This window comes from Engystomops pustulosus, chromosome 4, assembly GCF_040894005.1.
Source record: "Engystomops pustulosus chromosome 4, aEngPut4.maternal, whole genome shotgun sequence".
In the NCBI taxonomy this organism is placed as follows: Eukaryota; Metazoa; Chordata; class Amphibia; order Anura; family Leptodactylidae; genus Engystomops; species Engystomops pustulosus.
Window position 1 is genome coordinate 222,782,695 of NC_092414.1, and position 20,781 is coordinate 222,803,475.

Genomic DNA, 20,781 nt, shown 5'->3' on the forward strand with positions numbered 1-20,781 from the left:
GCTCTTGATTGACATAGAAATATATCAGACCAAGTGTAAACTTCAGCCAAAATCGACCCAACAATACTGTATATTCTGGAGTATAAGCCGAGACCCCTAATTTTACCACAACAAACTCCCAAACCTAATGAATCGAAAATAAGCCGAGGGTGGAAAATGCATTGGTCACAGCCCCCCCCCCCTAGTATATAGCCAGCAAGCCCCCAGTAATATATAGCCAGCAGCCTCCCCAGTAGTATATAGCCAGCAGCCCCCCAGTAGTATATAGCCAGCCAGCCCACATGGAGCCGGCCACCCGCACGTTAACCCTAACCCCCTGCCGTGTTATGGGTCCGGCCGCATCCCCGTTATGGATCCAGTCCCTTCCCCATTATGCAGACAGTAGATTTTAAAAACAAAAATCTAAACTCACCTTTCTAGCGCCCACGCAGGTACTCCGTGCGATCCGTTGGTCAGCGCCAGGTCCGTGTGGCGCACATCTCTGACGTCAGCCGCAGCCACTGACATCAGAGCGGCTGCCGGCACACATAATACTATTGCAGCGGCGGCGAACGTCGGTGCCTGTGACGTTGCATGGGCCTGTCGCTGACCGACAGATCGCACGGGAGACCTGCGTGGGTGCCGCAAAGGTGAGTTTACATTTTTTTACTGAAGGTATAAGTCAAGTTTGTTATTTTCAGCACATTTTTTGTGCTGAATAACTCCGCTTATATTCGAGTATATACATTAATCTCTAGAGTTTTGGTATTTACTATTACTTTTAGACATAATTCTACCTCTAAGAGACGTATATAGATATTGTAATCATCAATCCATTATAAATTATATTCATAATTTGTAATAAATTGAAAGATTTCCTGAGCGGCTTTCTTAATGTCCTGATTCCTCAGACTGTAGATAATAGGGTTAATAAAAGGAGTAAACACAGTATAAAGTAGGGAGAGGCTCTTACTTATATTAAGTGTGAGGACTTTTGTTGGAAGGACATAAACACTGAACATCGTCCAGTAGAAGATGGAGACCACGATGAGGTGGGAGCTACAGGTGGAGAAGGCCTTCTGTCTCCCAATGCTCGATGGGATCCTTAAGACTGTTGAAACAATGTAAGTATAAGACACCACAATGATTGTTGTTGGGAATATTACTATCGGTGTGCCCATAATATATATCTCCAAGTGGATAATAAAAGTGTCAGAGCAGGAAAGTTCTAGAAGGGGAACAAGATCACAGTACAAATGGTCGATGATGTTGGGTCCACAAAAATGTAGTTTTGACGGTGTTACAGTAACAACAAATGAAATACAATGACCCAATAACCAGGATATGGCGGCCAGTTTCCCACAGAGTTCCATGGACATGATAGAGGTGTATCTCAGGGGGTTACAGATGGCCACATACCTATCATAAGACATCACCGTGAGAAGAAGACACTCAAATGTATCTGAGGTACAGAAGAAAAACCACTGTGTCAAACAATTAGCAAAAGTAATGGTCCCCCCGTTACTGAGTAGAATGTGGAGCAGGTTGGGGACAATAACCGTAGTTACCAAGATGTCACTGATGGACAGATGTGAGAGGAAGAAGTACATGGGGGTGTGGAGGTTCCTGCTGGTGGACACCAGGGCGATGATCAGGAGGTTCCCACATATTGTTGCAACAAAAATAACAAGAAACAACAGAAATAGAGAACTTCTTAATAGCCGGCTGCCTTGAAATCCTAAGAGGAAAAACTCTGTGACCCCACTCAGATTTGTCTGTAAAAAAACGTGGAATAAGAAAGTGAATAAAGGAGAAAATACCCTCATGAAATCTAAACGCATCCTTCAACTTATCCAGACCCACCCACCATTGATCCTCTGTATACAGTCTGATATGTATACGCACATCCCAATACTTATCTTGGAACATCCACCCCAAGAAGCCGCCATTACAGGGGCATTGAGAAGAAAAGAGAAATGAACACACAGCATTGAACGGCACATGCACAAGACTCATGAGTTCAAGTCATAAATATTTGACCATAAATGGTGTTTTCTAAATGGTACACAGATTGGTATTTCTGCTGCTAAATAGAAAAACATTTGGTCACCCAGAATTCATATAGTGGAAGAAATCAACTTAGAACATGTGATCAATATCAGATCAGCCATTTTTAAATACTACTGCACCGGCACCCAAGCTCACCAGTGCTGTACAGTGTGTAGTGTATTCTCTTGGTATTACAGGACAGATCCCTTTCCTTGTACAAGACTAAGGGAATAGTTCAGGCGGCTTGTCAGGGTTGTTTCCGAGATTTGTATCCGCACCTGGGATTTTCACAGCCGTATGGCATTTGTAAAACAAAACTGGATGGATGTTGCTCATAAACTCCCCAACCATATCTAACACAGCAACAAAACAAAACACATATCACATCCATGGATCCATGTGCTAAAAAAATAATGCACACGGATCACAAGTCAATCAAAAACAAGTGACAAGTGACTGGGCGCATTAGTAACAATGGGTCGGTACAATATCCATGAAAATCACGGATAACATACAGACTGTGGGGACATACAGTATATCAGGGTCTCTACATCGTCAGTGATGTAGAAGCCCTGAAAAAATTGCAAATGCTTATAGCTTATTATTTATTGCTTATGGCTTATTGCTTATGGCTCATAGTTATTGCTAGCACTTGCGATTTTTTAGTCCAATCCGCCACCTTCACGCGCACTCGCTTCAGCCGGTGGCTTTTCACATGTGATAAGTCGCCGGCTGCAAAAATTTCTATGCCAGGCAGGCCAGACATAGAGAAATAAATGCTGCGCAGCATCCCGACGATGCATCAAGAGGCTATTGCACACTGCTGATAGGGTGCCAGGTGTCTGCATGGAGATAGATGATCCACAAATGATCCAGAAAACCCTTTAAATTGCCGTTGGTATGCAGACCATACAGATGGGGGTCATCTACACCAGAGCCCCTTCCACCAGCACCTAGGACTGACTGCACGACTATCTCCTAAGAATGGTTGATCAATTTGAAAATCCCTTGAATAGCCCTTTAAGCTTTTTACCATCAATAATAAGTCAGTGCATAAAATATTTAGCCATATGGCTGATACAGTATATACATATATATATATATATATTTAATAAAATAAAATTAAAAAAAATGTTAAATTATCTGAATATTAGCTGAATAAGTCAATAAGAGGGAAGTTTATATGATAATCTAGCACCGGGTTACCAGTTTTATATTAATATCAATATTTTTGAAAATTTTTATTTTCTATACAGAACGAGAGAGAAACATATTGGAGATAAATATTGATCATTTAAAGATCTCAAACACACAAAATGCATCATAGAAGACCGGATCTTTCTTGATTTTTATAAAAAAAAATGTTAGTCCTCTGGGTAAGAAAATGATCAGTTCAATAAAGAAACACAGAACTAGTTACATTCTCATTAGGTGGAGACACTTTCTTCCAGTGATAGATAGAGATAGATGACACCGGCAGACAGGACATTTTCCATGTCTTTAGTTCTGAATATTCCTGTAAAGTAACATTGTAATCATAATATTAACAATAATAATACAAAATTATTTTTTACTTACCTTAGACATTTCCATGTTCCTTTTCCTTGAATTATCTGTAAAAAATATTTGATGAAATCACTTGTACAAGCACTGCGTTGTTGATGACAGTGTAATAAGTCATTGAGTAACCGCCTGTATATATATATATATATATATATATATTGTGATGCTGGAAAGTTCTGCCTGGGTTTCATGTGTCTCCTGAGCTCCAGATCACTGAGGAGGAAACCCTCTGGTAATAAGTTGTTGTTTAAAGATAAAAAAAAAAAAAAAGTAAAACTTAGTGAAAGAACAATTTGACTTTTAGAAAAGTCTTGTTTTACAGCATGTTATATGATGTAATGAGGGGACAGAATTCAACACACAGACAAGACAGTGAGCCAAGACAGGACAACTAGACAGCAATCCCTCCTGCCAAAAACACAAAACAAGTGCAATATAAGGCAATAGGCAAGTACGGCAGCAAGGTACAAAAATACTAGACAGAAGAGAGGTCAGAATAACAAGCCGAGGTCAGGAAGCCAGAAATCACAGATGCATATCACACGGAAGGTATTGAACTGACCAAAGTGACCAAACATGTGCATTCTCATGCTTAACCTGAGACAGTTCATGCCCCGCGATAAAAATATAGGCCCTTGAGATTCTGCTGGTGTAACTGGGCAACCATCAGCGGGAACCCTACTCCTGCCCCGACTGAGCTGAGATCAGTGAAGGCTAACCTCAAGGACCTTAAGGGTGGGCTGCAAATAAATGAGCTCAGGCCGCACTGTAGAGAGCAGTGGTAATACCCCCAGAATTAGAGACTGATAAATGTATCCAGGAACATCCAACATGAATGCCAGAAGGACCTGTGCCATAGCCATATGGACAACATATTCTGAGCTGGTGGAGGTGTTAAGGAGACTTTCTAGAGGCAGAGCAGTTGGGGGACACAATCACTATAATGGGGAAGGGGGGGGGGGTTAAGTTTGAGGACATACGCTGGGTAAAGAATATAAATAATTTCCAACTGGTTCCTAGGATCCCCAGTCACAGAAGAAAAGGCAATTTATTACCCAATTACTCAGGTTTTATTTATAATTAAGTGTTTTATTTCTATTGCCGGGACTGGAGGGGCCTCCATAGTGCTCCCCAACAGCAGAGAGGCTCAATCCGTCATTTATGGACTTCTTGTAAAAGCCATTGCTTCTCCTGAAACCTTTGTGTGGGGAAATATACTGAAGCATTAGAAGGGCGACCTGTGTATTAGTGCTATTGCTACTTTTCCATAGAATCTTGCTGGAACTAATCTGTGTTTTTTTCATATGTCACTTCATAGGCCTGCATGTGCCTATGTCCTAGTGCATTTTTCCTCTCCTCCACACCATCCCCCTCCACTGCCTGCACATGACAAGAAGTGCAGAAGGATGACAGAGCTGGATGAGGGGAGACTGACACAGGCACACGAGGCTGCCAACGCAAGTCCCCACCGCGGGACTCACCACACGCTGCTTGCTGGAAGTCAGGTAATATAAAATAAACTATTATAAACTACTAAAAAAATTCTGAATTGCTGGCACAGGCATTTTGAAATCAGCATAGTACAGGCTACTGGAAGCTGTCTCTTGCCAAAAATTTAATTTTTGGTTACAGGTTCATCTCCATGACTTTTGAATTATTTTCCCACCACTTCGAGTCAGGGGATTCAGATAAGAGGGCCTGCGACTGAGGACAGGAAAGTGCCAGGAGTGGTAGGTATCCTAGGTAAGGACTCACTACAAGGCCCATCCCCAACTGGGCTTTCACAGGATAGGGTTGGTCTGTCTGTCTTGGTGACTGGGTCAGAAGCTGAGAGGAAGCAGAGAGGAAGCAGCACACCTGCGGTCAGGGCGACCATCACCATGGTGATGCGCAGCAGCAGTTTTGAGGCCCCTTGGCGTCCGCTGACTTCATTCCGTCCGACCAAGTGGCCACTGTGTCAGACAGAGGCCAGGAGATAGTTTCTGGGAAGTGGGCAGAAGATGTGGCAGTCTCGCCAATTCTTGCCATGTCCAGCAAAGAGTTTCAGGCAGCATTAGAGGCTTCAACCGAAAGAGAAAGTATAATGATATATGACTTGTCTAATGCAATGATTGTGCATGCTGGGACTAAAACATGCTGTTCTGACTAATGAGAATATAAACCAAGTTACAAAAAGCGTTAGAAGCTTGACGGAGGAGGAATGGGTTCAGGAAAGTTCAGAAGGAACGGGTGGTAGAGTCTCCCTTGGTCTCAGACTCCAAGCAGGTCTGGGATCAATTATGGCTGTACCAGTGGACAGTCCAGCAGTTTATACTGGAGTTGTGGCCCACGGACCCACAGGTACCCTGTGTGGTCTGGGCAGAAGAATCCATGAGGTATGTGGAGGTTTGCCAGCAGCTGTGGGCCGACCAATGGTCCCAGCTGTGGGCAACCCTTCACCCCTCCCGGCTCAGCAACCAACCCGGGAGGAACCCATTGGCAGTCCATTACATGATCCCCAGGGACCAAACCCTAACTGAGTACTCAGCATAATGTGTCTCCCCTGAGGTGCAACAGCACCAAAGCTGAGTGACTGATGGAATTCTGAAGCTGGGTATCATTCAGGTGTAGACTGGTAGTGAGTGGGCGCATGGGGTAACATGGAAGTGCTATACCTTAGCGCCCTCTAAAGGAGGGAGGTGTGATAAATATGGCTAGGGGGAGGGGGCTTTATATTCAACAGTGCTGGTACAAATCACCCAAATTGCTTAATTGAGTCAAAAATAGAAGTATCAATTAACTCTCCAGGAGGTAGAACCTCAAAGGACTTCCTCAGATGCCCAGGCACCAACGCTTCCCTATACTTTCAGAAAATGGGTCACATAAATCTCAGCCATATAAACCATATGTTGGTTATAGACAGTTATGGAGTTTTGATTAGAACGGCCATATATTAGATGAGAACTGGTGGAAGCCTATTTGGGTTGATAAGGTTCTGTTTCACTGAAGCTAGTGAAAGGGGTCTTTCAGCAGTGCAGGGTTGGGATTTAATGTTGTGCCATATCTGGAGGTTGTGTGGACAACTCTATCTCACTTCCTGCACCTCCCAGAACCTGTGTATTCTTGGAGTATCTATAAAAAGAATAATTAATTGACCATGCGTACCCCTCAAGGGTCCGAAAACATCACATTTCGTCAAACACACATACACATAATACCATAGATATATATATTCTTCACTCTTCTACAATACCATATATACACAATTCTTCTTCTACAATACAGCATAGATACACATACAGTATATACACATCATATACCATATACACATCCCATATTCACATTCATATACTTATGCAAAAATATGTATATACGCATCCTGAGGCATTCTTATTATCCCAGGGAAGTCAAAGTCTACAGATCTGTCCCAGTGGCTGCTGACCACATGGAGGAAGTAGACGGCATGTGCTAATTCCACAGTAGTAGTAAATACAAAAGAGATTATTATCATTGAGCCCGAACCCCCTATATTACGAAGTTCATATATATCCTTAAATAATTCAAGTATTTAGTTATAACAAAGTTTATTTTTTTTTAAACAAAGAGGGAGATAACACCTTAAAAAAAAATACTGCATCGTCTTTTTCTGATACTCAGTAGTATAAGTAGAGGTTGGCTGGCAGCCATTTTTTTGCGGGATGGGAACCAATAATCAATTTGATAACTCAGGAAAACATTTCACTTCTAAAGGTTTTTTCAGACTTTCTATATTATTTATCTATTCTTAGACTTTCTAAAAGCAATTGCATTGCAAAGTATTTCTAACATACTGCTTCACTATAACATGCTGTTGGTTCTTTATTGGCTGCCTTGGCTCTCAAAGACTCCTGTAAGAGAATATGGCCTAGGAAGGAGAAGCCAAGTTGTCTCAAGTGAATAATATTGATATCTGTCAGAGCCCTCTGAATGGGATCAGGTTTCCGGCTTCTTTTCTTAAAAACCATCCCCAGGGCTGTTTTGGTTGACAGATGCCTTTCTGGATCTCTTCCTTCGGAGACTGGATGTGTCATTTTGAGTTCAGTTTGTGTTCAGCTGTAGATCCAGTAAGCTGCAGGGGCGGCATCCATGAACTCTTTAAGGTATCCTCCCAGTTCTGATTACTGACTGATGGTTATTTAATTCCTCTAGCACTTGTTGTCTGCTTCTCTTGCCAATTGCTATCGCTTTGCTATTCTGTGTATCTTACCCTTGCTATGTTATTTGACTATTCTCTTGCTATTTGATACTGTGCCTCACCACCATCCTGAATTTGACCTGATGTCAGAGGCCCACAATAACTCTGTCACAGATTATAGCTTGGTATAGTTTGGCTAGAGTATACCCCATAGTAAATAGTAGCCTATGCCAGAGTATACCCCCAGACCAAAGAATAACTGTGGTATAAAGTAACCTAGGCCAGAGTTTACCCCCCAGGCCATAGCATACCCCATGGTATAAAGTAGCCAAGCCCAGAGTATACTTCCTAGGCCAGTATTTACCCCCAGGCCATAGAATACCTGGGGTATAAAGTAGACTATGCCAGTATTTACCTTCCAAGCCAGAATATACCCAGGGTATAAAGTAGCCTAGTCCAGAATGTACCTCCCCAAGGCAAGAGTATACCCCAGAGTATAAAGTAGCCTAAGCCAGAACATACCCCTCTAACGTGACCCAGGCCATAGTATACCCTGGGCATAAACTCTTCACAAGTAGGTATAAAATAATCTAGGTACTCCATTCATCCAGCGCATAATATCATCACAAGTAAAGAATCCTAGATCCGTCCAATGGACTTGATAAATGAGCGTTTTGGTCCTGCGCTGGATGACTCCGATGCTTAAAATTTTTCTTAAAAGCAGTTTATTTTTACATTACATTAAAAACATTGATGTAGAACAACACGTTTTGCTCTCGTAACAAGCGCTCCATCTGGTTCCTAACAATATGATAAAAACCGCTGCGATATAAAGGTTTACCGCCAACATCGGCAAATGCCATAATTTCCGACAATGAAAAAGTAAGAAAAAATGGGTGAGGTATAACATAATAATCAAAATTGATTATCAGATTAAAAACAAAGAATCCAATATACATTGTATTAAATGTGACTGGTGTATAGTCTTTTTATTTATTTATAAATAACCACTGATAAAAAAAAGAGCGATTGTATGGTAAACACGTTGAAAGTTCCAGTTTAAAGTTGGCCTTCAAAGATGGTTCACACCACTTCAAAGTCGCACAGTGCTTGCAGAACTCTGCAAACCTGATAGGAGTCCCTTAGAGCTAACTATGGTACTAGCAGTCTGAATGGACCGCAGAGTAAGGGCCGCAGAGATGCAAGGTAAGTGTACACCCTGATTCGTCTTCAGTGTTACTCTCTTATTTACTGAAGAATGTTTCCCTCCTTTTGATGTCTCTGACCTTGAGTTTATGCAACTACCAGATCTCCGGGCAAGAAGGATCGGCACTAATGAGCAGACTCAAATCTCATACTCAACTTTGCAGGTTTGGGTCAACCAGGGGCGTTGCTAGGGTCGTAAAAGATTCGGGGCACGGGCCCCAATGCATATACGTTGAATTCTCAGTAGTGTCCACTCCTCTACATACCCTCCGCCCATGTGTGCTTGTGCTACAAACAACAGTGCATATCATTTACAGCTACAGAAAACACAGGAGATGTACAGATGTCCCTATTTCATCTAGTGATATTGGGGTCATTGTGGCCATCACACTAAAACACTCAACGTTGGGATCTGCATCTATCTCAAAAATGGGGGGCAGCTGACCCCATTCACACAAATGGGAAGAATGCAGAGTCACTTTCCACTCGAGTCTGTGGGAGTTATGAAAAAAGCAGAGCAAATTGACTTTTCATTTGGCCTGGAAACACAAAGGATGTCATCAGAGCCCTGTTTTAGAGACGGCCCTGAGGGATCTGCACCTGTCATGTATTTATGACATATCCTGTGGATATGCTCCCTACCTTATAATGCTCCTCAATGAAACATCTACACTTGCCACCTATATGAGGCCACTTCCTAATAAAGCAGACTGTAAGAAACCAACCACTAGTTACCCACATGTTCCCATACTAAATAATGCTCCCAATAAAAAAAGCTGGCACACTAAAGTCCCCTCAATGTGTCCCCTTCCCGTTCACACTGAATAATAACCCCACATTCACTAAGGCTCACACTGAGTTTACAGGACTCACCTGGCGTTCAGCGTCTCAGTGGAAGCTATGGAAAACTAAGTGTGGACTCTCTATCTGGACTACGGCATACTACAACCGAAGAGGGGTGAAGTACTCATGCCAAATGTAACGTTGTTAATGTTACTTAAACTATAAAGTATTTTTGAAAATTTTTATGGTGGTCTAAGTCTAACTCATGTATGGTGATTATTAGGAGTGAGAGACTCCGAAATTTAGACCAGTGTACACACTTAAGGAAAGAGGAAGGAGCTGCGTGTGTTGTAAACCCCATCAGGCTCCACCTAATATAATTTACACCAGCCATGTTCTGAGGGACGGTGATGTCATCGGACCTCTTTTGAAATTGAGCCAGCTCTCAAAATGCAGCTGGCATAAATTATATTACGGTGGAGCCTGATCGGAGGCTAATTTGCATATTTTATAATCTTACTTTTTTACAAAAAGTGGCCATTCAAAGATATAAGAAATTAATCTGATGGAAGATGTGTTTTAAATTATACATTATTAGGCTGTATTCACATGACCGTATGGGGGATGTATATACGGCCAACATATATACGCAATATATACGTCCCCCATAGACGGCAATGGGCGCACGGTACGGGAACGGTGCTGTGCATCACACGTGCGGCACCACATCATTCCGTAGCTGGGAGAAAGATAGGATATGTCCTATCTTTGTCAAGAAAATGGCGCTGTGTGCCATACATTGGTATGAAGAGGGCCGGGGGTGAGCAGCGCTCCTCCTCTCCCTAGGGCTAACACGTGCTCGCTGTGAATACGGTATGGTGGGCACACATTGTGTGAATGTAGCCTAAGGTACAGTACGGGTGGGCAACGGCAGTGCACGGGGAGAGGAGGAGGAGGTGAGCGCAGCTCACCCCCGCCCCTCTCCATAGGAAGTTATGGCGCATGGCGCCGTACTACGGGTAAAGATAGGACAGGTCCTATCTTTTTCCCGGGTACGGAGCGGTACGGTGCCGCACGTATGCTGCACCATACCGCTCCCGTAGGGTGCCGTGCGCCCATTGCCGTCTATGGAGGACGTATATCGGCCGTATATACGTCGGCCGTATATACGTCCTCCATACGGTAGTGTGAATGTAGCCTAAGGCTTCACACACACAACTGTATATGTGTGCTGTGTGTTAGCCACACAAACTGCGTCTAGCTCATAACGCACATAAGGGGGATTTATCATGACTTGTACATACAGTATAAAAGATGTGATTTAATTGAAATTCCCGGTACAGAGCTGGGAATTGCAACTACCGTATATCTCGAGTATAAGCCGACCCGAGTATAAGCCGAGACCCCTAAATTTACCACCAAAAACTGGGAAAAACTACTGACTCGAGTATAAGCCGAGGGTGGGAAATGCATTGGTCAAACCCCCCCAGTAGTATACAGCCTGCCAGCCCCCATGTAGTATACAGCATCCCCTAGTAGTATACAGCCTGCTAGCCCACATGTAGTATACAGCAGTCCCTAGTAATATACATCCTTCCAGCCCCCAGTAGTATACAGCCTGCCAGCCCCCATGTAGTATACAGCAGTCCCTAGTAATATACATCCTTCCAGCCCCCAGTAGTATACAGCCTGCCAGCCCCCATGTAGTATACAGCAGCCCCTAGTAGTATACAGCCTGCCAGCCCCCATGTAGTATACAGCAGTCCCTAGTAATATACATCCTTCCAGCCCCCAGTAGTATACAGCCTGCCAGCCCCCATGTAGTATACAGCAGCCCCTAGTAGTATACAGCCAGTTATCCTCCATGTAGTATACAGCATCCCCTAGTAGTATACAGCCTGCCAGCCCCCATGTAGTATACAGCAGCCCCTAGTAGTATACAGCCTGCCAGCCTCCATGTAGTATACAGCAGCCCCTAGTACGGTGGTGGCTAACCTATGGCACTGGTGCCAGAGGTGGCACTCAAAGCCCTTTCTGTGGGCACTCAGGCCATCACCAGAGATGACTCCAGGTATCTTCCTGCAGTCCCAGACAGCCCAGGACTTGCTGTGCAGAGAGGAATTTTAAAGTGACAGCTCTACCTGGGACTACTGGAGGAGTGGGAAGATGTGGACAGATCTGGATTATCATTGTAGCGCTGGAGGAAAGCTACAATAATCATCCAAATTTCTTCTATTTTCTGCTTTATTGGCGTCCTCAGGGGCTGGTATCAATGAAAGCTGTGACAGAGAAGGGAGTATAAATCACTAAGTAAATTTCTGTGTTGGCGCTTTGTGATATATAAGTGGGTCTTGGTTGTAATTTGGGCACTTGGACTCTAAAAGGTTTGCCATCACTGCCCTAGTAGTATACAGTAGCCCCCATGTAGTATACAGCAGCCCTTAGTAGTATACAGCCTGCCAGCCCCCATGAAGTATACAGCAGCCCCTAGTAGTATACAGCAAGCCCCTAGTAGTATACAGCAGCCCCTAGTAGTATACAGCCTGCTAGCCCCGAGTAGTATACAGCCTGCCAGCCCCCAGTAGTATACAACCTGCCAGCCCCCATGTAGTATACAGCAGCCCCTAGTAGTATACAGCCTGCCAGCCCGCATGTAGTATACAGCAGCCCCTAGTAGTATACAGCAAGCCCCTAGTAGTATACAGCAGCCCCTAGTAGTATACAGCCTGCTAGCCCCGAGTAGTATACAGCCTGCCAGCCCCCAGTAGTATACAACCTGCCAGCCCCCATGTAGTATACAGCAGCCCCTAGTAGTATACAGCCTGCCAGCCCCCATGTAGTATACAGCAGCCCCTAGTAGTATACAGCAGCCCCTAGTAGTATACAGCAAGCCCCTAGTAGTATACAACAAGACCCTAGTAGTATACAGCTAGCCTGCCCCCACAGCCCTTAAAAAAATAAACTTGTATACTCACCCTCCGATGTCGGCGCGGCTCCCCGATGTCCCCGATGTTAGCGCGGCTCCCCGATGTCCCCGATGTCAGCGCATCCCGTCTTCTGTCTTCTCCGCGGCTCCTCTTCTTTCTTCTTTTTTCCGGATGGACGCGGCCATGTTTTCTTCTAGCAGGCGCATACCATGACGCGGTCGCTGCTGACGTCATAGTATGCACGCCCAGGAAGAAAACATGGCTGCGTCCATGACAGAAGCAAGAAGAAAGAAGAGGAGCCGCGGAGAAGAAAGAAGACGGGGCGCGCTGACATCGGGGACATCGGAGAGCCGCACCGACATCGGAGGGTGAGTATACAAGTTTATTTTTTTTTAAGTGGGTAATTTTTTTTTGGTAATAGACTCGTGTATAAGCCGAGGGGACTTTTTCAGCACATTTTTTGTGCTGAAAAACTCGGCTTATACACGAGTATATACGGACTCTGCTAACTATGCTTGTTGGGCAGGGAGGCTGCCTGTTCAAGCACAGTATAGGGCACCATTCTTTTCCTGGTCAGACCTATTTTAGAGGTGCACATCTCAGCTGTGATTTTTCTGGAGGCTGGAGCCAGCAAGTGCCTGGACACCACCATATAATCATATGAAAAATGTGCCCCATAGACTTGTATTGTGTGCGAGGCACAGTACACCTCACCGTAGCCAAGGTGTTAGAGGATATGAGGTGGTGCCCATCTCTGACTAGTCACATTGGCTTCACTCACTGATGTCAGACAGACCGTAAGCAGGGGAATAAGTTCTTTCGCTTGCAGATCTCCTCATGCACACTCAGCTATAAATGTCCATATACAGAAACACATAACTAGAACTATACATTCAGTGTGTACAACTACAGTATGGACATCCTCACATAACTTACTATGTGTAATGGAGGATAGCTGGAAGTGTCAGGCTTTTTTTGTATAAGGTGGCTATCAGGCAGGGCAGACATAACAGCTGCAGGAATCCTTCCTCCTCCTCCATGTGACACTGCTTGTCAGGAAGGGCTGATAGGTGAAGAGATAATCTATCAACTTTTTGCGGGCAGGACTAACATCCTGCACGATGTAAGACTACTCCACAGACAGTGGTTAAGCAGGCTTGTTAGAGAAGGTGGAGGTCTGGGGCCGTGTCCGGTGTCCCGGGCAGAGGAAAGAGTTTATCTCTGTTCAGTCACCTGTACAATTACATGAAAAAGAAGTCACAGGAGACGTGGACACCACAGAAACTGATCCTGCACTGAGACATCCGGGGCACAGACCAAAAGATCCGGGGCACGGGCCCCAGATCTTTTGACTTAGAGACGCCCCTGGGGTCCCCCAAACCCAAACTTCATTATCATTTAGGTGCAGATAGATGATAAGCGGATCCATCAAAATTTAAATTTGGCTGAACCCAAGTTTTAAAACCCTGTTTGGGGGTTCAGTGTCTATTATCTGTGGTCATCATTTGACATCTCCATGTACTTCTATGAATTAAACTTTTGCATCTCTACACTTCTACATATACTAATGATAATATTGTTAATGTTAGAAGATTCTCAGAAGATCCAAAGGAATTAAAGATTTATTTTTATGTTTTGCATTGAGTGAAACACTGGGGACTCATTAGGGAACCACAGAGACGTCACCCAGGAGTGTTTCTCCCAGACACATTCCCTGAGTATAAATATCCTCCGGTGATGCTTCATGTGGCTGCACTTGGCCATGGAGGAGGTGGTCCGCGCCGCTCTGTAACATTATCATCAATCCCTTCCAGAAAGAAGAAATATTAATCAGAAGATGAATGTCACAACGTTACAAGTATCTCATGTGAGTGATGTAGACGCCACAATAACAGATTGAACATTTTATGATGCATTTGCTCTATTAAAGATTTCCTTCGGTTTTCTATAAATTGGGGGATCATTTAATTTGTTCTGGAAATTTGCACCTGTATATTTTTTTTGGAGAGGAGTTTGTTTTACTTATTTGGACAGTGATAAATCTGGCATCTGAGTTTCTTATTTCTTTACAACTTGCTTTTTTCCACAATCCACTCAGCCCTAGTTCCCTACATCATCAGAGCGTTTTGGGAGTAAAAAAATTGCAATTTTTAGAGCCGTAATTTAAAGATTTTAACATCCGGATTCCAGTGATAAATTGGGCGCAACGCACAGGAAAACTCAGATGCAGTACATTTTGCAGGGATTGTGTCTGAGTCTCAAATAAATCCTGCAAACCCACCAATGTAGCAAAGAAATTGCAAAAAAGGGTAAAAAAAAGTAACACAAATTATCATATGTGACCCCCATTGTCTATTGCTCTGGGATTCCTACTATTTGACACCAGTCCAAAACATAGGAATCAATGCCGATAGATATAAATAATATATCCCATTATTTGTTGTATCTTTAATTATACTCCATGACATAATGAAATAATAATATTTGTAAATATATTGTAACTACTTATTTATTATCACATGATTTTTGGAGTTGAGCTTACATAAGAGACTTCTTGTTGTGTACATTGACAAGCGCCAGATTTGTAGTAGATTGTTCTGTAACGATCTCCAAGTTTTCAGCTCAAACACAATTATTCACAGAAACAGATTTCTCATATGATTTCTTCCTGAAATCTTTCACATGTCAACCTTACACATCTATAAAACACATTGGGAAAACGTATCATGAAGCCCCGCCCCTGCCATAGAATTGCGCTATTACCAGTGACGGCTGATAAACAGCCATTGGCTGTAGCGAGTTCCTGCTGTCGTCCAGCCCATTCCACCGCTGGCCGCTTTCCTCTTCATGACCACTAGGAGTGGAGGTTACGTAAAGGGTAAAATAATCACTATGTCTCGTGGTCCGCAAAGCAGTGCAGTTTTTTCAGGGCTTCTACACCAGAAAACTGGTGGCCCCCATTCCCTCAACTTGTTTTCCAAGTTCCCTACTTTAGTTTTCAGAGCAGATTAGTAATAATGTGATTTTCACAATAACTCAGTTTATGAATGAGAGTGTCAAAGACAGACAGTCGCTGGAATGAGAGTCTCACGGACAGACAGTTGCTGGAATAAGAGTGTCAGAGACAGACAGTCACTGGATTGAGAGCGTAAGACACAGACACTCGCTGGAATGAGAGTGTCAAAGACAGACAGTCGCTGGAATGAGAGTCTCACGGACAGACAGACACTGGAATGAGAGTGTCAGAGACAGACAGTCACAATAAACTGCCCAGTCATGTACTGTAGTCCACAAACGAGGAAATATCAGGTCACTAGTTTCTGGGCACCCAACATCCATGGAACAGGATGGAAATTAATAAAGAAGGCAGTGATCAGCATGGTAAAGCCTTTCAATGTTATTGTATAGTGAAACTGTATGTAGGTGTATCATGGAGCAATGCCATAATATTAACCCTTACAGGACTCAGCCCTTTCTCGTATTTGGGTTTCTGATTTTTACTGTCCTCATCCCCAAAGCCATTACGTAGTTTTTATTGCCGCCATTTAATCTTCCATGCAAAATAATGGAAAGCTGTCGAAAAAATTCCAAGTGTAGAAAAACTGAAAATAAAATGCATTTGTGGCATTTTCTTAGGGGCTCAGTTTTTGTGGCTTTCTTTGTGGGCTCCAAATGACACCTCCCCTTTATTCTTTGGGTCGGTACGATCACTGGGATACCAAATTTATACAGGTTTTATTATGTTTTAATACATTTAAAAAAAAATTATTCTTTTGTACAAAAAAAAATGTGCCATTTTGCCAGATTCAATGGGGGTCATTTACTTTCGCGTTTTCCCGACATGTTACCCGAATATTTCCGATTTGCGCCGATTTTCCTTGTATTGCCCCGGGTTTTTGGCACACGCGATCGGATTTTGGCGCATCGGCGCCGGCATTCACGCGACGGAAAATGGGGGGCGTGGCCAAACAAAAACCCGATGGATTCGGAAAAACTGCCGCATTTAAAAAAAAAAAATGTGTCGCGAAAATTGCACTTACCTTCACTAGGTATAGGCCGGTGAATTTCAGGGCATTCCAGCGGGCCTCCGGGAACTTTAGCGCAGCAGCGCCACCTGGTGGATGTCGGAGGAACTACCTTAGTGAATCCCGGCCGGACCCGAATCCACCACAGAGAACGCGCCGCTGGATCGCGAATGGACCGGGTAAGTAAATCTGCCCCAATGACTTTTTCATACTTGGATGGACCTGTGTAAGGCACCTCTTTTGCAGTCCATGGTGACATTTTCATTTATAACAATTTGGGACCTAATTTACGATTTACTCATCTTTTATTCAAATATTTATGGGTATTCAGTGCCCTTCGATGATGTCATGGGGTGTTGATCAGTTAACTGGTTAACTGCCGGGATTGAGACTTAATTTGAACAAAGACAAGAACTGAGTGTTTATTTCAGGACAGGAGGGGGAGGGACGACTCAGCTCCCTTGCCCAAATGCCCCTAGTACTCGATTGTGAACGCTGTCAGCTAATGTTTAATCTAGTTTATTTAAAAAACCACAGTCAGAGCTTTTTTGAGAGCATTTTACATTATTAATTACCGTGTCATGTTAATTACATGTTCCCTGTTAACATTGGCCAATGGTGAAGGGCCTTCCCTTTAAATTTCACCTAAATACCATTTCTCATGCAGTTTTCTTATTGAAGCCTCTCTGTCTTATGTCTTTCCCTGTCTAAACACAGGACAACACCTCAGTGGTCACCGAGCTTTTCTTCTTAGGATTTCAAGTCAGTCACGTTTTAAGAATTTCACTTTTCTGCCTGTTTCTTGTGGCTTATTGCCTGATAATATATGGGAACCTCCTGATCATTGTCCTGGTGTCCACCAGCAGGAACCTCCACACTCCCATGTACTTCTTCATCTCACAACTGTCCGTCAGTGACATTCTGTTGACTACAGACATTGTGCCTAACATGCTCTACGTTCTGCTGAATAATGGGGGCACCATCACTTTTATTGGGTGCATCACTCAATTTTATTTTTTCTGTGTCTCAGAGGCATTTGAGTGTCTTCTTCTCACGGTGATGTCCTATGATAGATATGTGGCCATCTGTGACCCCCTCCGCTACCCGACTATCATGACGAGTGGGCGTTGTGTAAAACTGATCACCATGTGCTGGTTGTTTGGGTTTTCTATTATGTTGATTTACACTGTAACGACAGCAATGCTGGACTATTGTGGACCCAATATCATTGACCACGTATTCTGTGATCTTGTTCCTTTACTAGAAATTGCCTGTTCTGGCACCTTCATGGTGGACTTAGAGGTTTATTTATTAAGTCTTCCCATTGTTTTCATTCCAACAATAATCATTGTGGTGTCTTATACTTACATTGTTATAACAGTATTAAGAATCCCATCCAGCACCGGGAGGCAGAAGGCCTTCTCCACCTGCAGCTCCCACCTCATTGTGGTCGCCATCTTCTACTGGACCATATTCAGTGTTTATGTTGTCCCGACAAACACAAAAACCCCCACGATAAGTAAAATTCTTTCCTTGTTGTACACTGTATTAACTCCTTTGCTCAACCCCATAATATACAGTTTGAGGAATAAAGACATTAAAAAAGCCCTACAAAAATACATCACATAAGCAGGTCACATAATAAACCATCCACTCAATTCCTTACACCATCGAGCTATGCACAGGCCAGGCAACACGGACTCATCAGACCAAAAAAAGAGATATATCTTTTCTTACCCTTTGCCTTGGGTGGACACTTCCAGACATGAGTGCCCCCCAACAAGAAGGGGGACACAGATTATTTCATGTAGTTTTCCTCTTGCACAGTGTCTCAAGACACTGTCTGTCACATCACGATAGGGATATATGTAGCCTCACACTTATTCCCATCGAACAAGTGCCGAAGTCTCATCTGAACTGACTGAACCAGTGAATAAAGTACTGGATCTTCAAGTTGAATACGCTACACCCCAAAAGCCTTAATTAATCCCTGGAGAGAACCTAAAGGACAACCAAGAATCAGAAAGACAATTGGACATACAGACAAGACCCTTCTTGAATGACTTCAGCTGAACTTTCCCATTAGGACTTGGACCTCCCAATACACATGACCTGCATCTTCCAGTTTATCAGCAAATATATTTCTCATATTTCTCAAGATTGTAATATTCATGGACTCCATCATACACACACCCCTATTAGCCCTTTTTTTTATTCACCACTTGTGAACAACTGCTTCTATTATGAATACAATTTGATTATAATTAGAGATGAGCGAGTATACTGCTGGGTGGAGTATTAGCATACTCGGACCGGCTCGTTACTCGGACGAGTATTTCCCCTGCTCGCGATCGATCATTAAATTAAGTGAAGAACAGTGTTTTTATTGTTTAATAAAATATTCCAGATGTTTCCTGATGTTTTGCTTGTAAGAACACATTGAAATAACACTATTCTTCACTTTGCAGGTGTGCGCGCGTGTCTCCCGCTAGGTTCGGAGATACGCGCGCACATCTGCAAAGTGAAGAATAGAATTAAAACATTAAAAACAGTGAATACAGGAGCATGTAAGTGCAGAACACATTGAAAGAACAATATTCTTCACATTCCAGATGTTCCGAACATCTCCGAACCTAGCGGGAGACACGCGCGCACACCTGCAAAGTGAAGAATAGCATTAAAACATTAAAAACAGTGAATACAGGAGCATGTAAGTGCAGAACACATTGACAGAACAATATTCTTCACATTCCAGATGTTCCGAACATCTCCGAACCTAGCGGGAGAGACACGTGCACATCTGCAAAGTGAAGAATAGTGTTATTTCACTGTGTTCTAACAAGCAAAACATCAGGAAACATCTGGAATATGTAATTAAGCACTGTGTTTAGTGCTCGCTCATCTCTAACTGTGTTCTTTTACTGTTCTGTCTTAGCAAAAAAATGCTCGGGTCTCTCATTGACTTCAATGGGGCTCGTTATTCGAGACGAGCACTCGAGCATCGGGAAAAGTTCATCTCGAATAACGAGCACCCGAGCATTTTAGTGCTCGCTCATCTCTAATTACAACGTTTCCCTATTTTCTCTTTAATAAGAGGTTAAATTTATTGTAAAGCTTTGTTTTTCCAATATAATTTCCCAACCCTGCATCTTATTTTTACATTCTGTTTGATTACCTAAGCAGGTTTTATTCATATAGGTTGCGGATAGAGATGAGCGAGCACTAAAATGCTCGGGTGCTCGTTATTCGAGACGAACTTTTCCTGATGCTCGAGTGCTCGTCTCGAATAACGAGCCCCATTGAAGTCAATGGGAGACCCGAGCATTTTTCAAAGGGACCATGGTTCAGGAATAAAATGTGTTATTTAATTGAAAAAGAATATCTTCTGATAAGTTAGCAGATGTATGCAAACATCTGCAATCTATTCTTCACTGTTCCGCGCGTATATTATCTCCCGACAAGTTATCAGATGTGAAGAACAGTGAAGAATAGAATGAAAACAGTGAACACAGGATCATTTAAGTGAAAAACGCAGTGAAAAACACAGTGAAGAATAGATTACAGATGTTCGGCACATCTGCTTACTTGTCGGGGTGATACGCTGTCCCGGGATCGCTCCTCTTCTTCCACTGAAGTCTCCCCGTGCTGCCCGATGTCTCCCCGTGCTGCCCGATGTCTCCCCGTGCTGCCCGATGTCTCCCCCGTGCTGCCCGATGTCTCCCCCGGCTGCCCGATGTCTCCCCCGTGCTGCCCGATGTCTCCCCGTGCTGCCCGATGTCTCCCCCGTGCTGCCCGATGTCTCCCCCGTGCTGCCCGATGTCTCCCCCGTGCTGCCCGATGTCTCCCCGTGCTGCCCGATGTCTCCCCGCTGCCCGATGTCTCCCCCGTGCTGCCCGATGTCTCCCCCGTGCTGCCCGATGTCTCCCCGTGCTGCCCGATGTCTCCCCCGTGCTGCCTGATGTCTCCCCGCTGCCCGATGTCTCCCCCGTGCTTCCCGATGTCTCCCCGTGCTGCTTGATGTCTCCCCGTGCTGCTTGATGTCTCCCTGCTGCCGTTCCGCGCGTATCTTCCGACAAGTAAGCAGATGTGCCGAACA

At 43.7% G+C, this 20,781-nt stretch overlaps 2 protein-coding genes across 2 annotated transcripts; one reads left to right on the plus strand and one right to left on the minus strand.

Moving 5' to 3' along the window:
* Positions 1-815: 815 nt before the first annotated feature.
* Positions 816-3,621, minus strand: LOC140128749 (olfactory receptor 11L1-like). Its single transcript, XM_072150450.1, has 2 exons — positions 3,607-3,621; positions 816-1,754 (listed from the first exon to the last, which is right to left on the minus strand). Exons 1-2 carry the CDS (start codon positions 3,619-3,621, stop codon positions 816-818), a joined length of 954 nt encoding a protein of 317 aa, XP_072006551.1.
* A 5,295-nt stretch (positions 3,622-8,916) lies between these two features.
* LOC140128750 (olfactory receptor 11L1-like) lies at positions 8,917-18,314 on the plus strand. The gene is made up of 3 exons (XM_072150451.1): positions 8,917-8,950; positions 9,002-9,114; positions 17,403-18,314. The coding sequence occupies exons 1-3, from the start codon at positions 8,917-8,919 to the stop codon at positions 18,312-18,314; spliced, it is 1,059 nt and encodes a 352-aa protein (XP_072006552.1).
* Positions 18,315-20,781: the final 2,467 nt, after the last annotated feature.

Coding starts and splice junctions, on each gene's coding strand:
- LOC140128750 (XM_072150451.1), top strand. CDS start 8,917: ATGGACCGCAGAGTAAGGGCCGCAGAGATGCAAG. Junction 8,951..9,001: donor AAGGGCCGCAGAGATGCAAG/GTAAGTGTACAC, acceptor TATTTACTGAAG/AATGTTTCCCTCCTTTTGAT. Junction 9,115..17,402: donor TCTCATACTCAACTTTGCAG/GTTTGGGTCAAC, acceptor GTCTAAACACAG/GACAACACCTCAGTGGTCAC.